This window comes from Perca flavescens, chromosome 22 (assembly GCF_004354835.1).
Source record: "Perca flavescens isolate YP-PL-M2 chromosome 22, PFLA_1.0, whole genome shotgun sequence".
Classification (NCBI taxonomy): Eukaryota; Metazoa; Chordata; class Actinopteri; order Perciformes; family Percidae; genus Perca; species Perca flavescens.
This window is the reverse complement of record NC_041352.1, coordinates 28,652,618-28,674,726: the sequence shown is the minus strand read 5'-3', so window position 1 is coordinate 28,674,726 and position 22,109 is coordinate 28,652,618. Positions and strand designations below refer to the sequence as shown.

The window sequence follows — 22,109 nt, the reverse complement described above, 5'->3', positions numbered from 1 at the left end:
ACGTTACCTGCTGTGACTCATTTTTGAAAAGTTTTATGTTTTATCTAATTCACGAATTTTAAAAACAACATTATTTGGCAGTGGACACATTGCAAAGTGTAAAATATAAGGTTTCTCTCAATATTTTTGCCATGCCTGTATGATATAAACTGATGAAGCTGTTAATCTAAAAACATTTTATTTTTACTGGCTCTCCACTCCAGAGGGTTACTTTGGCCAATATATGCAAAAGTTTGTGTTTTCTTAGCTAGCTACAAAACTTTGTTTGTTGGTATTTTAAGTGAATCTAAACATGGTTCCAATAGGCCACACCCACTTTGACAAATCAGTAGACCCTTGTAGGTGTGACCTCAGGAGTGTTCCTAGGTGGTACCCTCCAAATTTCATAAAACTAAGATGAGCCTTAATGAGATATAAACTGTTCGTACTTGTAGAACACCCTACTAAGCCAATCTTCACCAAATTTGTTCCATGCTTTAATAGCATTTAATTTGGCCAAGATATACAAAAGTTTGTTTTCATAGGTAGCTACACAAATTAGTTTGTAATTAATATTTGCATATTCTAACGAAACAAAATTCTCCCCGTGTGGAGATGCTAAAGGCCGAGTTTCATGCAGATCGGACGCACAACCTAGGAGGAGTTCAGAAAAGTGTTCGAAAAAGTAGGTTTAGCAATTATTGCAATTTTTCACAGTCTGGACAAAAATGGGCCCGGCCAACATCATGATTCAGGGAACGCGTGGATATAGGGTCTGTGCATTTTATGGTACGGGAGTTATAGAGCAAAACGCGTTTCCTTTTGCTATAGTGCCACCAAAAGTGTCAAATATTGTGGCTGAGGTCCCGGCAGGGCTCTGGACCACCCCACCATGCACGAGTTAGGCTGAAGTAACACTTTCACTGGCAAAAGAACACGAATAAGAATAATCTTAGTGATTAAAATAGGTTTACAAGCGCTGCTGGTACTGTGATTGATCCCAGCCACCTCGGGCTTGGACCCCTAATTAACATCTAAGATGTACTGTATAACAGTTACAGATAGTCAGTGAACTGACCTCAGAGTCTCCAGTCCACAGTTCAGAATCTCCAGAAAACCACACAGCAGCTCCACTCCTGAATCCTTCAGGTTGTTTCCACTCAGCTCCAGCTCTCTCAGATGGGAGGGGTTAGACATCAGAGCTGAGGCCAGAGGAGCACAGCTGATCTCTGACAAACTGCAGCACACCAATCTGAATAAAGAATAAATGAAGTAACTTTAGAAGACAATGTTCCTACTTGAAATCATTCAATGTTGAAGGTTTAGAAATTTAGAAGATGGAAACTCCAAACACGTGAACCCAAAAGGACACAGGTTAAAAACTAAATACAAAAAGAGCTCTCTAATAATAATATTAACGACAAGATGCTGCTACTTCAACAAAGACGTAGTGACTTCAGCTCTTAAACTTACCATTGGCTCCATCTAAACAAACTCATGTTTTGCAGTCAAACACAAATAAAAACCCAAAGAAACTGATTTAAGATTTGACTCAACATTCCAAAGTTTCCAAAGATAAAAAATATGTCAGAATAAATGTTAGGGAAATGTGAACAAAAAACATCTTTCTTTACATATTTCTTTTAGGAATAGTGGAGTCATAAATTCAATTCAATTTTATTTATAGTATCAAATCATAACAAGAGTTATCCAAGCCGGTTGGGGTGTGATAAATAGTGGCAATAACAGTCACAATAAAGATAAAAGATATAAATATATATATATATATATATATATATATATATATATATATATATATATATATATATATACACAAACAGTAGTTGTAGTAGTCCTTGGCATAGTAGGGCACTGCAGGGCGTCACAGGACGTAGCAGAGCCTAGCAGGACATGGCTCCCATTCTACTTTTAAAGACTCTAGGAACCACAAGTAACTCTGCATTCTGGGAGCGCAGTGCTCTAGTGGAAAATCCTGGATTTTACAGGAAGCCAATGCAGAGAAGCCAATACAGGAGAAATATGATCTCTTTTCTTCGTTCTTGTCAGAACACGTGCTGCAGCATTCTGGATCAGCTGGAGAGTCTTAAGGGACTTATTTGAGTAACCTGACAGTAGGGAATTACAGTAGTCCAGCCTGGAAGTAACAAATGCATGGACTCGTTTATCAGCATAATTTTGAGACAGAATGTTCCTAATTTTGGCAATGTTACAAAAGCGAAAAAAATGCTGTTCTTGAGGTTTGTTTTAGATTGGCATTAAAGGATATATCCTGATCAAAAATAACCCCTAGATTTATGACAGTAGTGCTGGAGGCCATGGCAATACCATCCAGGGTAGCTATATCTTTGGATAATGAGGTTCAGAGGTGTTTAGGGTCCAGCACAATAACTTCAGTTTTGTCTGAGTTTAACATCAGAAAATTGTAGGTCATCCATGATTTTATATCTTTGATGCATGCTTGAAGTTTGGCTTTGACTGGTTTTGTCTGCCTTAATTGATAGGTATAATTGGGTGTCATCTGTGTAACAATGAAAATTAATTGAGTGTTTCCTAATATTATTACCAAGAGGAAGCATATATAATTTGAATAGATTTGGCCCAAGCACTGAGCCTTGTGGATTGCCATGGCTAACTTTAGCGTACCTGGAGGATTTATTGTTAATATTAACAAACTGAGATTGATCAGATAAATAGGACTTAAACCAGCTTAGTGCATTTCCTTTAATGCCAACTAAGTGTTCCAATCTCTGTAACAGGATGGTGTGGTCAATTGTGTCGAATGCAGCACTAAGATCTAAAAAGACAAGTACGGAGACAAGTCCTTTGTCAGCAGTAATTAGAAGGTCCTTTGTAATTTTCACCAGTGCCGTCTCTGTATTATGATGCATTCTAAATCCTGAAAGAAAGTCCTCAAATAAACTATTGCTATGTAGAAAATCACATAACTGATTAGTGACTACTTTCTCAAGGATCTTGGAGACAAAGGGAAGATTAGATATAGGTCTATAATTGGCTAAGACATCAGGGTCAAGGGTGGGTTTTTTCAATAAGAGGTTTTATCACTGCTATTTTAAATGACTGAGGTATATAACCTGTTTATAAAGACATATTGATCATATCTAGTAATGAAGTGGTAACCATGGGTAACGCCTCTTTAAGTAACTTCGTTGGGATGGGGTCTAAGAGACAGGTAGATGGCTTAGCTGAAGAGACCTTTAACATTAATTGTTGAAGGTCTATAGGATAAAAGCAGTCTAAGTATATGTCAGGTCTTGCTATTCTTTCTAGCAGTCCTGCGTTTAAAGGTGAACCGTTAGAAGTTGAGGGCAAAAGGTGATGAATTGTTATAATTTTATCATTAAAGAAGCTCATGAAGTCATCACTACTCAGAGCTATATGAATAGATGGCTCAATAGAGCTGTGACTATCTGTCAGCCTGGCTACAGTGCTGAAAAGAAAACTTGGGTTGTTCTTATTTTCTTCTATTACTGATGAGTAATAGTCTGATCTGGCATTTCTGAGGGCCTTCCTATAGGTTTTCAGACTGTCTTGGCAATCTAAATGAAATTTTTCCCGTTTGGTGCAACGCCATTTACTTTCAAGTTTTCGCGGGGTTTGTTTTAATTTGCGAGTTTGGGAGTTATACCAAGGTGCTAGTTTCCTTTTCTTCATCATCTTCTTTTTGAGGGGAGCAACAAAGTCTAAAGTCGTCCGTAGCGAGGTCGTAGCACCGTCTAAAGAATTATCAATTTGGGAGGGACTAAAGTTAACACAAAGGTCCTGTGTTATATTAAAGCACGACATTGAGTTAAATACTGTTGGAATATCTTCCTTAAATTTATATAGCACTGTCAGATAGGCATCTAGTGTAGAAGCTTTTATTTAATGTCGTATGGTCGGCTAGTAAGAATTCAAAAGTTATTAGAATGGTCTGATAATAAAGGATTCTGCGGAAATACTATTAAATCTTCATGGATTTTGATGCCATATGCAAGCACAAGGTCGAGGGTGTGGTTAAAACAGTGATTGGCCTTATGCACACTCTGACTGAAACCAAATGAATCTAGTAGTGAGTTGAAAGCAATACTAAGGCTATCGTTGTCAACGTCCACATGGATATTACAATCACCTACAATAAGTACTTTGTCTGATTTAAGGACTACACATGATAAAAACTTGGAGAATTCAGATAAAAATTCAGAATACGGACCTGGAGCTCAGTAGACAACAACAAATTTAATTGGCTATAATGTTTTCCATGTTGGATGTTGAAGATTAAGAACAAGGCTTTCAAACAAGTTATAATTTAGTTTAGGTTTAGGATTAATTAATACGCTTGAATCAAAGATGGCTGCAACTCCCCCTCCTCAGCCAGAGCCTCAAGGAATTTGAGTAATATGACTAAGAGGAGTGGCTTCATTTAGACTAACATATTCTTCATTGCACAGCCATGTTTCAGTAAGACAGAATAAATCAAAGTGATTATCTGATATCAAATCGTTTACTAATATTGCTTCAGAACACAGAGATCTAATATTTAATAGTCCACATCTAATTTTCCTATTCTGTTCTATCATGGCAGTGGTTGTTTACCTTTGATTTAACTGATCTGAGTCGGGGGACAGACACCATAGTTATGGGACTATGAGTGGGCGACTGCTCCAATGGAAGCACAGAGAAGCGCGTAACATTGCACCTATGATTACTGATATCAACCTTGGGTTGTCATGACCGACAATAGACTCGGTCAGATTTCTTGATATGAGAGCGGCCCTGTCCAGAGTGGGATGAATGCCGTCTCTCCTAATCCTAATCTAAAGGATGAAATGTGGCTTCACATGTCATCGCTGATCAGGTTGGCAGGGGTCCAGAGAAAACTACTGTGTCCAACATTGTCTTTGCATATGCACAAAGTGACTCAGCATTAATTTTAGTGATCTCAGATTTGTGTAATCGGGTATCATTACCACCTACGTGAAGTATGATCTTACTGTATTTACGGTTATTTTTAGCCAGCAGCTTTAGATAGGATTCTACATCGCCCGCTCTGGCCCCAGGAACTTCAAGTTCCGCAGTATAGAGCTCCCAATAACCAGAGTTGGCTTCTCAGCGGGTGTATCACTGGGTGGGGAGCAATTGTTAGAAAGGTGAAAATGTTGGTGGTTAGGCATAGGCTGCAGTTGAGAGCAACCGCCGCCATGTGCGCTCCCTGGTTTAAAGCTAGCGCTACACTTCCTTCGGACAGTCACCCATTCGCTCGGCTGCTCGGGAACTGCCGGGGGACTGCTAACAGAAGCTACAGTATGTTGGTCCGCACCAGCTACGGAGCGGTGGCAAGCTACGGAAGCATACGATTTTGATTCCATGGTGCAGAGCCATGCTACAAACTCACTAAGCCTCGCCTCCAGAGCAGTGAATATACTACATTTATTACATATCTTTATCACTAAAGGAGGCAGAGGAATAGCTAAACATCTGACACATAGAGCAAGAGAGAGCAGAAGAGGGAGAGGAATTAGCCATTGCTAATGGCTAAGCTAAAGTAGCTAACATCGTTTTAACAATTGTGAGATCAGCTAGGCAGTCGCTGTAAGAGAAGAAAACTATAAGTGTCTGAGTATAACTAGTGTAGTTTAAATGCAGTCCAGGCAAATAGCCTAAAATAAATTAAACAATAAAGCAGAGTTGAGTAAGTTTTTGCTGGAGCAGCAAAGTAGCGTCCGTGAAACTGGAGCACCGGAAATGAGACAATACACTTACCGTAAACGTCAGCAGATTTGAATGTTGCATAAAATCAAAGCATTTTCAGTTTAAACTCTTCAGTCAGTATCAGCATCATGTAGCTTCATAAACATGTTGGAAAATAAAATAAGGAATATATTTATTTGTCTGATTTAGGTATTTTTATTCAAATTCATTTAAAAATATTAGATTAAAATCATAAAACATCAATAATATCTGATGTGATAGGATGTTGAATTCCTACTGACTCGGTTCGACAGCAACCAAGAAAATTATAGCTTAACGCTGGCTACTCGTTTTGTATAAAACAGTGGTTGGCGTATTTTCTAGATATAATCATGCTTGAGCTCTCTACAGCAAGGATTAACAAAGCCAAATCATCGACTGTAGTCCTATGGAAAAGCGTAGTAGCACGGGTATCAGTTCTCGTGACCTCAGCATCACAAGAATTAGAGAGTGACTAAGCAAGGTGTGATTTCTTTTTTTTTTTTTTCTCGAGGCCACAAAGGGTGGAGGGGTGGGGGAGCGTTTTTTTCTCCTGTTCAATTGTATTTGTTTGTTCAGTATGTTAAAAATAAAAAAACAAAAAAATGTATCCAGAAAATAAAGAAAAATCTAAGACTTTAAGAGTTTCAGAGCAAATTATCCAGTTGAGGATTTTTCTTATTATATTAAAGTTTAGAAATGTTTAGGTCAACATTGCTCTGCCACAGTCATTGGACTAAACCACTGAAGGAAATAAACTTCAACATTAAGATACTCAGTGTGGATCAGTATAATATTAAACTTATGTTTGTAGTTCAGTGTCACAAACTTTCACATCATAATCATCTCAACACAGAAGTAAAACATGTCTGACCTCAGAGTCTCCAGTCTACAGTTTGGACTTTCCTGAAAACCACACAGCAGCTTCACTCCTGAATCCTTCAGGTTGTTGTCACTCAGGTCCAACTGTCTCAGATGGGAGGGGTTGGACTTCAGAGATGAGACCAGAGAAGCACAGCTGATCTCTGACAAACTGCATCTTTCCAATCTGAGTAAAGAATAAATGAAGATAAAAATCAAATTATAATCCAAACAGATGTGTTGATGTTTTAAACGTGTAGCTCAGCATTTGCTTCACAATTGTGTGTGGAGCTTTTTAACTCTGAAAGGCAGACAACCACAGGTATAATGGATAATTGTCTTATGTTATTCAAACAACCGATTGAGGAAATAAACTTGTCTATGAGTCTATTGAGAGACTTCCAGCTGACAGCGGGGTCTGTGAGCATCACTGGCCAGAGATCCCGGCCGCCACCAGTTGGCTGTCATGTTAGACTGGAGCTTCTCTAGTCCGACAACATCGGAGCAAATGAGCTATTCGCCATATTTTTTCGTAAAAATGATGGCGTTGATGTTGATTTCTCGCATAAAAAAAGTCGAATAAGTGAATTTAGTGATGAAATAGCAGACGACAATTGGAAAAAGTTTCCAGTTGTTGACTCCCAATCTAGATTCTAGAATCGATTGCTTTAACTTGGGTTACTGGATGTTAGCACTCAATTTTAAACATAACATTGGACCAAGTTTCGTGTTTCAAGCTCATTCCAGCTCACAGTGGTTTGAAAAAAGCGGCAGAAGACGACGAACATAATAAAACTGGGCAAAAACAATAGGGTTCTATCCCTTCATGGTTTGAACCTTAATAACTGATGGTCAGTGAACTTACTCCAGAGATTCCAGTCTACAGTTTGGACTTTCCAGAAAACCACAGAGCAGCTTCACTCCTGAATCCTTCAGTTCATTTTCACTCAGCACCAGCTCTCTCAGATGGGAGGGGTTGGACTTCAGAGCTGAGACCAGAGAAGCACAGCTGATCTCTGACAAACTGCAGTTCTCCAATCTGAATAATGAATAAATCATGACCAATAATTCAATGTTTAAAAATATGTTAAGAGCTGAAGGTTTAGAATGTATAAGTTTAGAAGACGGAGACTTCAAACACCTGAACCCAACAAGACACAGGTTAAAACCAGGGCTCAACATAAAAATAAATCTCCACTGGCCCCCGGGGCCAGTAGATCAGAGTTTTGCTGGCCCCATCTACATTTTTATTGGCCCTGAAAGAAATATCATAGGTGTGATTGGCAAAGGACAAAAAAAGCAGGAAAATATACGCCGCACCTACCATGAAGCTTCAGAAAATGGTTATTACCCAGCTAGCCACTGCCACTGGATGTTGTGCCATTAGCAGTAAAGCTAGACCAGGGGTCATCAACTACATTTTTCCAAGGGCCAGAATTTTTTTAAGCAGACACCACTAAATGAATGCTATATTTTTTACATGTATCAGTGTAAGCAAAACCCTAAAAACATGGAAAATCCATAATGATAACTAGATAGGCTACTTAACTAGAAAATGATCTCAGATTAGGGGGCAGTTCACTGAGGAGTGATGGTTAAAGTTTTGATTACTGAAACGTAATCAGTGTCCTGATTGATGGAAAATGCTTACAGAAAGAAAGGCCTGTTGTCAGGTAAAAATGTCACTGTCAAAGAGCCTGAAGTGAAAAGTTGTGGAAAACAGCAGCTGTAATGATGAATGGACTGATAAGCAGGCTAGCATTCCTCCTGTATGCCTAATTTGAAATAAGACAATGTTGTTGCTAAATAATACAACCAGCAACATCATCAAGAATGAAGAATGCGGTGTCATTCACGTGCATATTAAGTAGCCACATGTATTTGTTTTGGTCTTAAAATACATCCATAGGTTTACCGCTCCAGCAGAGAGGATGGCTCGTTTAGACAGCAGCTACGTTTACAAGAGTTTGTCCAAAGTTCAAGATTGGTTGCAAATTAAGATAAACAGTTAGACTACAAATTGACATCTTTCATTTTAGCTCGTTTGTAAAGTCGCTATTGGCAGAGTAGAGCTGTGTTTGCACAGCGAGGTGGACAAGACTAGACAGCGAAGAGAAAGCTGACTGAAATATCGGTTTCTACATGCTTTTGCCTGTAGAACAGGTAGGTGGGTAGCTATTGATAAGTATTGACTCTTTAATTATGGAGGTTTTATTGTAGGCTACTTACAGTAACGAGTGTTAGTTAATCTGCGCCATTGGTGGTAAATAATCCTTGGTAACGTTTCCAGTCAGTTACATGTGCTGCGTGAACTAACAGCAGCGCAGCGCGGGCATCGCTGTTAAGAATCCCGTCTATCTTCCAAAATGCAACGCTTGTATCCAAATTAATTGGTTATAAATTACCTGAGTTGAAAATGTGAAATGTTAACATTTACATGCTTCATGCCACTCTTTATGACGTTTGCTGATGCAGCAGACAGAGCCACAGCAAGTCACTGGCCCGCATCGGGCCATTGCTTATGTCGAGCCCTGTTAAAACCTCTAAATACAAATCTCTAAAAAAAGATGTAGAGACATCTCTTAACCTGCCAGATCCACCAGTAACTCCATATGTACTAACTCATGTTGCGCAGTCAAACACAAATAAAAATCCAAAGAAACTGATTTAGGTTTTGACTCAAGATCCCAAAGTTAAATAACTAATGACAAATATTTCAGGATGCATTTCAGGGAAATGTGACAACTAAAATATTTCTTTTATGAATAGTGGAGTCACAAAATCAAAGCATCTTCAGTTTGAACTCTTCAGTCAATATCAGCATCATATAGCTTCATAAACATGTAAATAAAATACTGAATATGTTTGTTATTGTCTGAAAGTTGAAATTCAGATTATTTGTTTAAGTATTTTATTATTAGAATTCATTTTACAAAACATAATGGTGAATATTAGATGAAAAACAAAGAGTTTAAAAGGTTCAGAGTAAATTATCCAGTGGAGGATTTTTCTTGTTATATTTTAACAGTTTTGAAATGTTTAGGTCAAAATCGCTCTGCCACAGTCACTGGCCTAAACCATTGAAGGAAATAAACGTTAGCACTGAGATACTCTGTGTGGATCAGTATAATATTAAACTTATGTCTGTAGTTCAGTGTCACATAAACTTTCACATCATAATAATCTCAACACAGAAGTAAAACATGATGTCTGACCTCAGAGTCTCCAGTCTACAGTTTGGATTCTCCAGAAAACCACACAGCAGCTTCACTCCTGAATCCTTCAGCTCGTTGTCTCTCAGGTGCAGCTCTCTCAGATGGGAGGGATTGGACTTCAGAGCTGAGTCCAGAGAAGCACAGCTAATCTCTGACAAACTGCAGCTTTTCAATCTGAATAAACAATAAATGACGAAGACAAATATCCATTTATAATCCAATCATATGTGTTGATGTTATAAATGTGTAGCTCAACATTATTATGTCCTAATCAATGAGCTTTTTCTTAAAAGAAGTAGAGACAGTGATTACATATTAAATTCAGGCAAATCTGAAGAAAATTAATGCACAATTAGATTATCTTTGTGATTGACTGCATTATGTGATCTCTTGGAGCTATAATAATCCACATTATATACCAAAATTATTTTGGTTCATTCTAGAGAGGCACTTTTGCTGGTTTATACATCACCAAACGGTTTGGGGCCAAAATACATTTCTGATCTGCTAGTAAAGTATGAACCACCCAGACCTCTCAGGTCGTCTGGGACAGGTCTGCTTTCTGTCCACAGAGTCAGAACTAAACAGGGGGAAGCAGCGTTCAGTTTTTATGCTCCACATATCTGGAACAAACTCCCAGAAAACTGCAGGTCCACCGCAACTCTCAGCTTTTTAAAAGCAAGGCTGAAGACCTTTGTTTTTGATGTTGCCTTTCTTTAATTTCTTATACTGCACTGTAACTTTTATTCTCATATTTAATTTGTTTAAAAAAAATGTAATAGTTTTTAACTGCTCCTTAATGTTTTATTTAAAGCACTTTGAACTGCCCTGTTGCTGAAATGTGCTATACAAATAAAGCTGCCTTGCCTTACTTTGAATAAAAAATAGTATTGATGTATTGGAAGAAAAATAGAAGAATTATAAAGACAACATGAGCCTCTTTCACGATAGGTTCCAATTGAAGCAATTCTAAAACTTAATTTAGATGGCCGCCATGTGGTTCCATCCTGGGATGGCGAGTCAGAATTACATATCACATCTATTGTTCTATATCTATGGTGCAATACTTGTTTGTGAAAAAATGCTGTACCTTTTGGCATGTTCAAATGAGCAGCAGAATCGGAGGAGCTGTGAGTCTGTTGTGCAGTTGAATCTTCATGGATGTTCTAAAACTTTACTAAATGTTATAATCAAACTCCTTTCTTTTTTCTTATGAAAGATAAAAGTAAGAATATTCCTAAAAACTATAAACAGTCTGTTGTTGCTCTGACAAAACACTATAACTGGTCTGACATCTTTTTGTAGTAATCAAATCAAACAGTTTTTTTTCTTTTCTAGCACCTTATTGAAATCCTTAAACAGACATTGAATCATGCTTCATGAAAACTATGAATATATAAATAATAAAATTATATATATATAAATAAAATAAAATGTTTCCACAGTCAGTAAACTGACCTCAGAGTATCCAGTCTACATTGTGGACTCTGCAGTCCAGCAGACAGAAGCTTTACTGCTGAATCCTGCAGTTTGTTGTCACTCAGGTCAAGCTCTCTCAGATGGGAAGGGTTGGACTTCAGAGCTGAGGCCACAACTTCACAGTGAGTCTCTGAGAGTCCACAGTAAGAAAGACTGAAAATCACATACATTATAAAATGTTATTATTAGGGCTGTACCAAGGTGCTCCCAAGTTGAACCTGTGTATGGGAAACACTGGTTAATCAAATCTGGACTTACCGAGCCTTTCTGCAGTTCCTCACAGCTGGAAGCAGTCTCAGTTGTCCTTCCAGACATGTGTTATAGTTGTCCAGGTCCAACTCATCCAGAACCTCCTCTGACATCTGCAGCATGTAGGCCAGAGCTGAGCAGTGGATCACAGAGAGGTACTTTGATCTGTTCTCTGATTCCAGAAACTCTTGGATCTCCTGATGGACTGCGTTGTCATTCATCTCCGTCAGACAGTGGAAGATGTTGATGCTCCTGTCAGGAGAGATCTTTTTACTGTTCATCTCCTTCAGGTTGTTGATGGCTCTCTGGATGATTTCTGGACTGTTGTCTGTCTGACCCAGCAGGCCTCCTAAGAGTCTCTGGTTGGACTCCAGAGAGAGGCCATGAAGGAAGCGGACTAACAGGTCCAGGTGGCCATTTTTACTCCTAAGGGATTTCTCCATGGTTTTCTCCAGGAAGACATCCAGAGATGAATCAACATAGCCTTTCCCCAGGAAGTCATTGAGTACCTGTGTGTTTCTGTTGGTGTAACAGTGGAACAGGTAGACTGCAGCCAGAAACTCCTGAACACTCAGATGAACGAAGCAGTAGACTGTTTTCTTGAAGATCACACTCTCTCTTTTGAAGATCTGTGAACAAACTCCTGAGTACAGCGAGGCCTCCTTGACATCCAGACCACAGCGCTCCAGGTCTTCTTGGTAGAACATGATGTTTCCTTTCTCCAGCTCTTCAAACGCCAGCCTCCCCAGCTTCAGAAGAACTTCCCTGTCAGCCTCCGTCAGCTCCTGTGGACTCGTCTCATGTCCCTCAGCATACTTGTGCTTCTTCCTCGTTGTCTGAACCAGCAGGAAGTGTGAGTACATGTCAGTCAGGGTCTTGGGCAGCTCTCCTCTCTGGTCTGTAGTCAACATGTGGTCCAGAACTGTAGCAGTGATCCAGCAGAAGACTGGGATCAGACACATGATGTGGAGGCTCCTGGAGGTCTTGATGTGGGAGATGATTCTACTGGACAGCTCTTCATCACTGACTCTCTTCCTGAAGTACTCCTCCTTCTGGTCGTCAGTGAAGCCTCGTACTTCTGTTACCCTGTCAACACACGCAGGAGGGATCTGATTGGCTACTGCAGGTCGGGAAGTTATCCAGACGAGAGCCGAGGGAAGCAGCTTCCCCTGGATGAGGTTTGTCAACAGCCCGTTGACTGATGACTTCTGTGTGACATCAGAAACAGCCTCATTGTTGTTGAAATCCAGGTAAAGTCTGCTTTCATCCAGGCCATCAAAGATGAAGAGAAGTTTAGAGCCAGCGAGCTGCTCTGCTGGGACCTCCTGTAATGATGGATGGAAAACACGGAGCAGCTCCAGAAGACTGTACTGCTCATCTTTGATCAAGTTCAGCTCCCTGAAGGAAAGAGGAATCACCAGATCCACATCTTGGTTTTCCAAACCCTCGGCCCAGTCCAGACAGAACTTCTGCACTGAGAAGGTTTTTCCAACGCCAGCGACGCCGATCATCATAACGACTCTGATGTGTTTCTGTTGGTCAGGTAAGGCTTTAAAGATGTCGCTGCAGTTGATTGGAGAGTCATGGAGGGTCTCCATCTTGGAAGATATCTCAAGCTGCCACTCCTCATGTTGGGTATTAACTTCTTCACTCAGTTCATCTGTGATGTAGAGCCCAGTGAAGATCCTGTTGAGGAGGGTTCTACTTCCTGTTTGATCAGCTCCTTCAGTCACACGTTCAAATGTCCCCTTCACTCTGATCTTATGTTTAACAACATTCACTGTAAGGAAATACAAAAGTCTATTTATTAAGTGTTATTTTCAGTCTACCAAACAACAATTATAACAATAAAAAGGAATGAAAATGGAGGACACAAGAAGGAGCCAGTTTTTAGACATGAAGACATCAGCAGACAGATGTCCCCTTCACTCTGATCTCATGTTTATGTTTAACAACGTAAACTGTAAGAAAATACAAAAGTCTATGTATTAATACACTCACCTAAAGGATTATTAGGAACACCTGTAAGATTTCTCGTTAATGCAATTATCTAATCAACCAATCACACAGCAACTACTTCAATGCATTTAGGGGTGTGGTCCAGGTCTAGACAATCTCCTCAACTCCAAACTGAATGTCAGAATGGGAAAGAAAGGTGATCTAAGCAACAAGCGTGGTGCCAGACGGGCTGGTCTGAGTATTTCACAATCTGCTCAGTTACTGGGATTTTCACGCACAACCATTTCTAGGGTTTACAAAGAATGGTCTGAAAATGGAAAAACATCCTGTATGCGGCAGTCCTGGGGGGTGAAAATGCCTTGTTGATGCTAGAGGTCAGAGGAGAATGGGCCGACTGATTCCAGCTGATAGAAGATCAACTTTGACTCAAATAACCACTAGTTACAACCGAGGTATGCAGCAAAGCATTTGTGAAGCCACAACACGTGGTGCAGGCTGGTGGTGATGTAATTGTGTGGGGAATGTTTTCTTGGCACACTTTAGGCCCCTTGTACCAATTGGGCATCGTTTAAATGCCACAGTCTACCTGAGCATTGTTTCTGACCATGTCCATCCCTTTATGACCACCATGTACCATCCTCTGATGGCTACTTCCAGCAGGATAATGCACCATGTCACAAAGCTCCAATCATTTCAAATTGGTTTTCTTGAACATGACGATGAGTTCACTGTACTAAAATGGCCCCCGCAGTCATAGATCTCAACCCAATAGAACATCTTCTGGATGTGGTGGAACGGGAGCTTCGTGCCCTGGATGTGCCCCCAAATCTCCATCAACTGCAAGATGCTATCCTCTCAATATGGGCCAACATTTCTAAAGAATGCTTCCAGCACCTTGTTGGATCAATGCCACAAAGAATTAAGGCAGTTCTGAAGGCGAAAGGGGGTCAAACACGGTATTAGTAGGGTGTTCCTAATATTTTATTTTTATTTATTTATTTATTTATTCGGGACAGTGCACATTAATGAACAATCTAACATTTCTGTACAGACTGTAAATGAGCCAGGTTATAGCATAAATGCTAATTTTCACCTGTAATCATTTAGGTGAGTGTTTAAGACCCAAACTAAAATTATGACAATAAAAAAGTAATGCAGGGCTTAGCTTTCTTTAAATGTAACGACTGTAGCATCAGTTTTTAGATATGAAGTCTTACTTTGTTCAGTGTTGGTCTGACTGGATGTCTGCGGTCCAGCTCTGGTTCTGGATCTGGACGGCTGCTCCTCCTCAGAATCATCACTCCTTTTCCTTTTCCTGGAAAGAAATTTTGGTTACACTTTACTTGAAGGTATAAACATAAGAGTGACATGACACTGTCATTGCGTCATAAACATTATAAACAAGTCATAAACGTTTATGACATAACGCTTCTTTTTAGTAAGGTTTGTGCATTTATGTTAACAAAACGTGGTGCATGGACATCACCATCACCTCAGTCTGTTAGGTTAGATAATCACATCTCCTCAACCATCACCCTGAACACCGGCGGGTGGGATGTGTGCTTAGCCCTCTCCCTCTTCACCTATGACTGCACACCTGGACATGGCTCTAACACCGTTTTCAAGTTTGCAGACGACACTACGGTGATTGGTCTCATCAGCAATGATGATGAGACGGCCTACAGGGAGGAGGTCCAGCACCTATCCTCGTGGTGCACTGACAACAACCTGGCTCTCAACACCAAGAAGACCAAAGTGCTCATTGTGGACTTCAGGAAGTCTAAAGCTAGCACACACACCCCCATCCTCATCAACAGGACTGAGGTGGAGCATGTCACCAGCTTCAAGTTTCTGGGTTCCACATCTCTGAGGACCTCTCTTGGACCATCAACACCTCCACCCTGATCAAGAAGGCTCACCAGCATCTCTTCTTCTTTTGAGGAGACTCAAAAAGGTCAACCTGTCTCCTCAGATCCTGGTGAACTTCTTCCGCTGCACCATCGAGAGCATCCTCACCAACTGTGTCACAGTTTGGTATGGCAACTGCTCTGCCTAGAGCTGGGCAATATATCAATATTATATCGATATCGTGACATAAGACTAGATATCGTCTTAGATTTTGGATACGGTAATTTCGTAATATGGCATAAGTGTCTTTTCCTGGTTTTAAAAGCTGCATTACAGTAAAGTGATGTGATCTTCTGAACTTACCAGACTGTTCTAGCTGTTCTATTATTTACCTTTACCCACTTAGTCATTATATCCACATTACTAATTATTTATCTAAAATCTCATTGTGTAAATATTTTGTGAAAGCACCAATAGTCAACACTATAATATCGTTGCGGTATCGATATCGAGGTATTTGGTCAAAAATATTGCGATATTTGATTTTCTCTATATCGCCCAGCCCTAGCTCTGCCCATGACCGGAAAGCACTGCAGAGGGTGGTGAAAACTGCCCAACGCATCACCAATTCCTCACTCCCCTCCATCGAGGCCATGCAGGGCAAGCAATGCTTACGAAAAGCGCGCAGCATCATCATCAAAGACTGTTCTCACCCCACTCCCATCCGGGAGGCGTCTCAGGTCTCTCCGCACCCGAACCAGCAGGTTCAGAGGAAGCTTCTTTCCTCCGGCTGTCACCCTACCGAACTCTAGCTCTGCATCCACAACAAACAAAATACAATGGACCTACTAAGCCCCCCTGGGGACAATTTGCACTACCCTACCCCACCCATCCTATTCTATTTATTTATTTACAAATGTACATACTGTAATTACACATATACATAGCCATATTCTACTGCTCTTCATACTTTTCATCCTGCACATACACTTATTCTTAGTACTCTTATGTTACCACACTGCACATAGCTGTACATACTGTACATATATGCCTATATGGTTCATTCAGAATATCCATATTTATTCTGTTTTTCTTATTATATATTCTGTTAATACACTGCATATATCTATATTATTCTTACTACTAGTATAATGTTACTGCTACTACATTGCACATATCTGTACATGTTGTTCATACATTGTTCATATTACATAGCCTTATGTAATAAGCCTGGCCTGGTTGGACGCAAACTCCATTTCGTTGTCTTTGTACTTGTACTCTGCACAATGACAATAAAGTTTAATCTAATCGGTAGACGGTACATGGAAACCCTCATGTAAATGGCTTGTGTAGCAAATAGAGAATTTACTGTAAAACTGCATAACATAATTCTAATCATTTGTTCTAAAAATAGAACACAATGTCTTCTTTTATCAGTAATTATGATCAAATAAAAAGTCAAACAAAAGAAAAAAATGAAAGGACATGTAGCCATGATGATTGCCAAAATTGAACGGTTCAGCAGATAAAATACCATAATACCTAGAGCCTAGGCTCAGGTCCATAAATATGGTTAATGCATAAATACAGGCACAGAGAACTGAAGGCTCTGTTAGCAATGATGAGCTCTGATTAGCGGTTAGCTCCGTTATAAAGATATGGAGCGGAGGAGACTGCTGCAGAGAGGGGTAACAGGGCCAGGGATTGAACCACCAACCTTCTGACTGGTAGGTGACCGCTCTACACCTGATCCACAGCCACCCCAATGAGAACCTAAGTGTGGGAACACTGCTTTAGTTAAATCTAATGTAGGCTAATGTATTATTTTGTATATCCACAGTCTTTATTTCCGATTGGTTTATGCTCAGTCAGGGCTGAGGCCGCCCCTCGGTACAAAATCACTGCACAACAGATCAGTCATGATCTGGCAAAGAATGGCAGTTTTCAATTTCAATGATGCTCTTCAGTGTGTTGTGTAAATACAGAGAAAGGCTCCTTATGGCTTAAGAATAGAGATACTCTATAGAGAATTCAACGACCATGCAAGAACGGTGTCTGCTGTTCGGTCTGTTCCTGGCCCTGCAGCACCACGTCGAGGCTCCTTTGGACTAGACAGGGTTTGGTGCCTTGAAGTCGACCTTGGGGGCTTAAAACACCAAATACTGAAATTGGTTAACCACTGCATCTGTACAGCTGACAGTAAAAACAGTTCTCTTACTTTGTGTCTGAGGGTCCAGGTTCAGTACTGAGGCATGGAGTTTCCTCTTTGGACCAGACACTCTTCATAGACTGACAGCCAGATACTACAGACTCTGCTCCGTCCTCCTCTTCCTCCAAATCACTCATCTTCTGATCTGTAGTCAGTCTGAGAGGTTAAACAGGAACACTGACTGGGAGCTCACAACATTCAAAAGGAAACAAGTTTGTACAAGAGTCAAGGTCAATGTCAAGGTCAAGGAAAACTTTATTATCCCACAAGGGGAAATTCATGTGGTCATTCATTTTGCACTCTTGTCACAACATATTCTCTAAACATATAGACACCACAGACAAACCAATAAACATGTATACAACAAAAAAGTAACAGTACAATGAGAATGACAATAACAGAAGTCAACAATCACAATACAAAGAATAAACAATACTACAGAAATGACAAAGACAATCTGACATCTAATGTTTACGAAACATTAAGGTAGCTAAAAATAAAAAAATATATATATTAGAGCCGGGACTTTAACGCGTTAATTAAGATTAATTAATTACAGACTTTAATGCGTTAATTAAGATTAATTAATTACAGACTTTAATGCGTTAATTAATTACACAAAAAATAACACGTTAAACATTTTTTACGCATTTTAATCACACTTATTTTTGCACCGCGGGACGTTTCTCACTGGATGAGTTTCGGCGGACCGATTATACTGGAGCACCAACTAGTGTTCATGCTTCAGACGTTTTATATATGTCAATGCTTCAGACCTTTTATATACGTCAATGCTTCAGACCTTTTATATCGTCAATGCTTCAGACCTTTTATATCGTCAATGCTTCAGACCTTTTATATAATGCTTCAGACCAATGCTTCAGACCTTTTATATCGTCAATGCTTCAGACCTTTTATATACGTTGATGCTTCAGACCTTTTATATATGTCAATGCTTCAGACCTTTATATATGTCAATGCTTCAGACCTTTATATATGTCAATGCTTCAGACCTTTATATATGTCAATGCTTCAGACCTTTATATATGTCAATGCTTCAGACCTTTATATATGTCAATGCTACTATATGTCAATGCTTCAGACCTTTTATATACGTTGATGCTTCAGACCTTTTATATACGTCAATGCTTCAGACCTTTTATATATGTCAATGCTTCAGACCTTTATATATGTCAATGCTTCAGACCTTTATATATGTCAATGCTTCAGACCTTTATATATGTCAATGCTTCAGACCTTTTATATACGTTGATGCTTCAGACCTTTTATATACGTCAATGCTTCAGACCTTTTATATACGTCAATGCTTCAGACCTTTTATATACGTCAATGCTTCAGACCTTTATATATGTCAATGCTTCAGACCTTTTATATATGTCAATGCTTCAGACCTTTTATATATGTCAATGCTTCAGACCTTTTACATATGTCAATGCTTCAGACCTTTTATATATGTCAATGCTTCAGACAACAACAAACCACAGTGAACATGAACGAAGAAGCTGACGAGACAGCTTTGGTTGGCTCCGTGGACATTTTGTTATAAAAAACGAACGGATGGAGGCGTTGATTAGAGCATGGTTGTGTGCAAGCTATGCAACAAGGAATCCTCATATCACCGCAGCACATCGAGCCTCAAGTATCACCTCGACACAAAACATTTAGCAGCTAGCGTTAGCGTTAGCCCGACTCCGAGTACAAGGACCCACACCCAACCTACACTCCACCAGATGACTGGTTTAAGGACCAGGGTAACTAAGTCTGAATGTACTTGAAAGTATTGTGTTTTACTTAAAAAAACATAGTTTACAGAAGGTCTACCTACCTATAGGCTACCTGAATTTCTGAAATGTACTATATTTCTAAATATGCTATTGCTACACTTAATGGCAAAAATTGCACTGGTCTGCTGGACTTGGTTGAACAAAAATAAATATTGTGTTGCTTAAGCTTATGTATTCAGTCATTATTCAATGGTATACTAAAAATACATGTGAAAAAAATTACTTCTCACTGTTCTCAGGTCAAATATTTATGGAATTAAAATGCGATTAATTTCGATTAATTAATTACAAAGCCTGTAATTAATTAGATTAATTTTTTTAATCGAGTCCCGGCCCTAATATATATAAAAATAACTAGGAGTGGTTGTCAAAAAAGGAAAATTGGATCTACCATCCAGTTAAAGTGCCAGTGCAGGATCAAAGTACTTGCGATGTGCATGGTCATTATACAGTCTGATCGCTGTAGGCACAAATGATTTATTGTACCTTTCTGTTTTAATTCTCGGTTGTAAAATTCGACCAGTTGACCTATTGCTTCTCATAAATTTATGATGAAGAGGGTGAGCGGGGTCATTAAGGATTTGGTCGGTCTTTTTTAGGATAAGCTCATTGTACAGCTGAGTTGCTGACACCTGATCAAGTCCTATGATCTTACTGGCCATCTTGATCATACGCTGTCATATGCAAGATTGAGAGAACAGGAAGTAACACACACACACACAGAGAGACACATACACAGAGAACTCAGTCAGAATCAGTGACGGCCTGGTAATCTGGCATGTGGGCAGATGCCAGAGGGGACGCGGACCCTCATGGGCCGTTTGGGGCGGCCGGCCAATCAGAGAGCAGCGTGATTGTCACAGCCATGCGGCCACTTAATTGTAAAGTGCGGCCCATATAATTTCTCTCGGCCCCCTTTCAAGCATCAATAACAAAGTTCTTTTGCTAAACGATAGCCAGATGTATCCAAGCCCTTCACACCTTTTAATTAGTAATCTGATTTGTATTTAAACCACATATGAGTCTCTCAATATCACAGTCATGGTTACCCTGGTTACCCTCTACAGTCACGAACTTTTACATCAGTCTGTATTGTTTTGTAGCAAAATTACTTATTCAGATCAGATGTTCAAAAATGTAAACGTGCATGGTTTGAAATAAACATATCTACCTGCATTTCTTTTATTTGAATATTTGTTTGCAAAAGTTAAAATGAAGCAATGCCTTCTGGGAATTTCAAGACAGAATCAAGTAGAGCCGAGTAGACCGCGTCTGCGTCTTTATGTGTCTATGATCTGCGTCAGTGTGGTGGTTGGAAGTTGTTGACAAAAAAATGAATCGAGGCATCACGCGACACAAGAAGGGGGGGGGGGGCAGAGAAAAAAAGAGAGAAATATATAAGAGAGCACTGTTGGCTGACGTTGAAAAATGCTGCAAACTGACTGATTTGGTTTTAAACTCCAGTGCAGCTTCAGCTAGCATTAGCGCTAATACAGCTAGCATGTTAGCGCTATATCTGAGCCAGCACACCAGGGAGAGAGACAGGACCGTGAGGAATATGAGGAAGAGGAACAACAAAACGAGCAAGAGGAGGATGAAGAGCTAGACATGGATAACGAATCTATGGAACTAACCAACACAGAACAACAAGCCTGCTGTGGGTCTGAATGTGGATTACCAGAAGTAACAGAGATGGAGACCAGTGCTGCAGGAGGGAGTGTTTGGCTACTTCAGAATATTATATCATTATGGAGCGGCTGGCTCTGATGATTTATTTATTTTTTTTTTTTTTATAAGTCTCTGTTTTGGTGCAGTTGTTTATAGCATGAGAGTTTACGTTTACCATTACTGGGGCTATCTTTCCGTGCGTCAAAAGTTCTATCTGCGACCCCCCCCCCCCACCGGTGGGCCGCTGGTGGGTGGAAATGCCAGGGCCGTTTTTTGTTCCCAGTCCGTCACTGGTCAGAATCAAACTGTTGAGTTCATTCTAACATTTCTTTCCTCCACAGACTTTAACAATAAAATAAAATATGTTGGATTAGCACTCACCGTGCCTCAGCCTTCAGTTTCCTCCTCCTGCTCTCTTCTGGTCACACTAGGGCTGGGCGTATCGATAGTATCAATACTGGTATCAGATCGATACTGTTATGATGAGATTGATACTTTTGATGCAGTTTCTCTCCGAGTTCATGCGAGCACAGCGTCTCTCCAAGTCTGTGCGGAGTGTGCAAACAGCGCACCCCCTCTCTCTCTCTCTCTCTCTCTCTCCCTCTCTCCCTCTCTCTCTCTCTCTCTCTCTCTCTCTCTCTCTCTCTCTCTCTCTCTCTCTGCCCCTCCCTGCTCTGCCAGCATTAAGCAATGTTGTTCACAGTGATCAGAGAGGCAGTTTTAGCAGACTGACAGAATTACTATCATAACAAAAAATCTTAATTGTTCCACTGGAACTCAAAAATATACACTTATATAAAGATATATACCTCAAACCTGAAATATGAATATGGCTAAATATAATAACCCTTTGTGTTAAGTGGAAAATTTGTATTTCTATTTAAGCTACATGCAGATTACAGTTACAGACTTATTATCTTAATCATTTTGTTATTTCACCTAGATAATTCACAAAGAGCATTGCTGAGATGATTGTTAAGGACCTACTACCCCTCTCTGTGGTTGAACATGAGGGTTTTAAAGGTGTAATAAAAACGCTTGACTCCCGCTACAGCATTCCAAGTCGGACATTTTTCATAGGAGAGAAAA

General features: G+C 39.8%; 1 protein-coding gene across 2 annotated transcripts in view; it reads right to left on the bottom strand.

The window, feature by feature from the left end:
* Positions 1 to 21,570, bottom strand: part of LOC114548891 (NLR family CARD domain-containing protein 3) — a 42,691-nt gene extending 21,121 nt beyond the window's left edge. The window contains exons 1-9 of one of the 2 annotated variants that reach the window (XM_028568902.1): positions 21,402 to 21,570; positions 17,557 to 17,703; positions 14,708 to 14,805; positions 11,541 to 13,311; positions 11,262 to 11,435; positions 9,804 to 9,977; positions 7,454 to 7,627; positions 6,602 to 6,775; positions 1,058 to 1,231 (exon numbers count right to left, since the gene is read on the bottom strand). In XM_028568902.1, coding sequence (XP_028424703.1) covers positions 1,058 to 1,231; positions 6,602 to 6,775; positions 7,454 to 7,627; positions 9,804 to 9,977; positions 11,262 to 11,435; positions 11,541 to 13,311; positions 14,708 to 14,805; positions 17,557 to 17,684 — 2,867 coding nt within the window. In that variant the 5' untranslated portion in view covers positions 17,685 to 17,703; positions 21,402 to 21,570. The remainder of the gene's footprint in view (positions 1 to 1,057; positions 1,232 to 6,601; positions 6,776 to 7,453; positions 7,628 to 9,803; positions 9,978 to 11,261; positions 11,436 to 11,540; positions 13,312 to 14,707; positions 14,806 to 17,556; positions 17,704 to 21,401) is intronic. The other variant, XM_028568903.1, reaches the window with a different exon arrangement.
* Between the last annotated feature and the right edge of the window lie 539 nt (positions 21,571 to 22,109).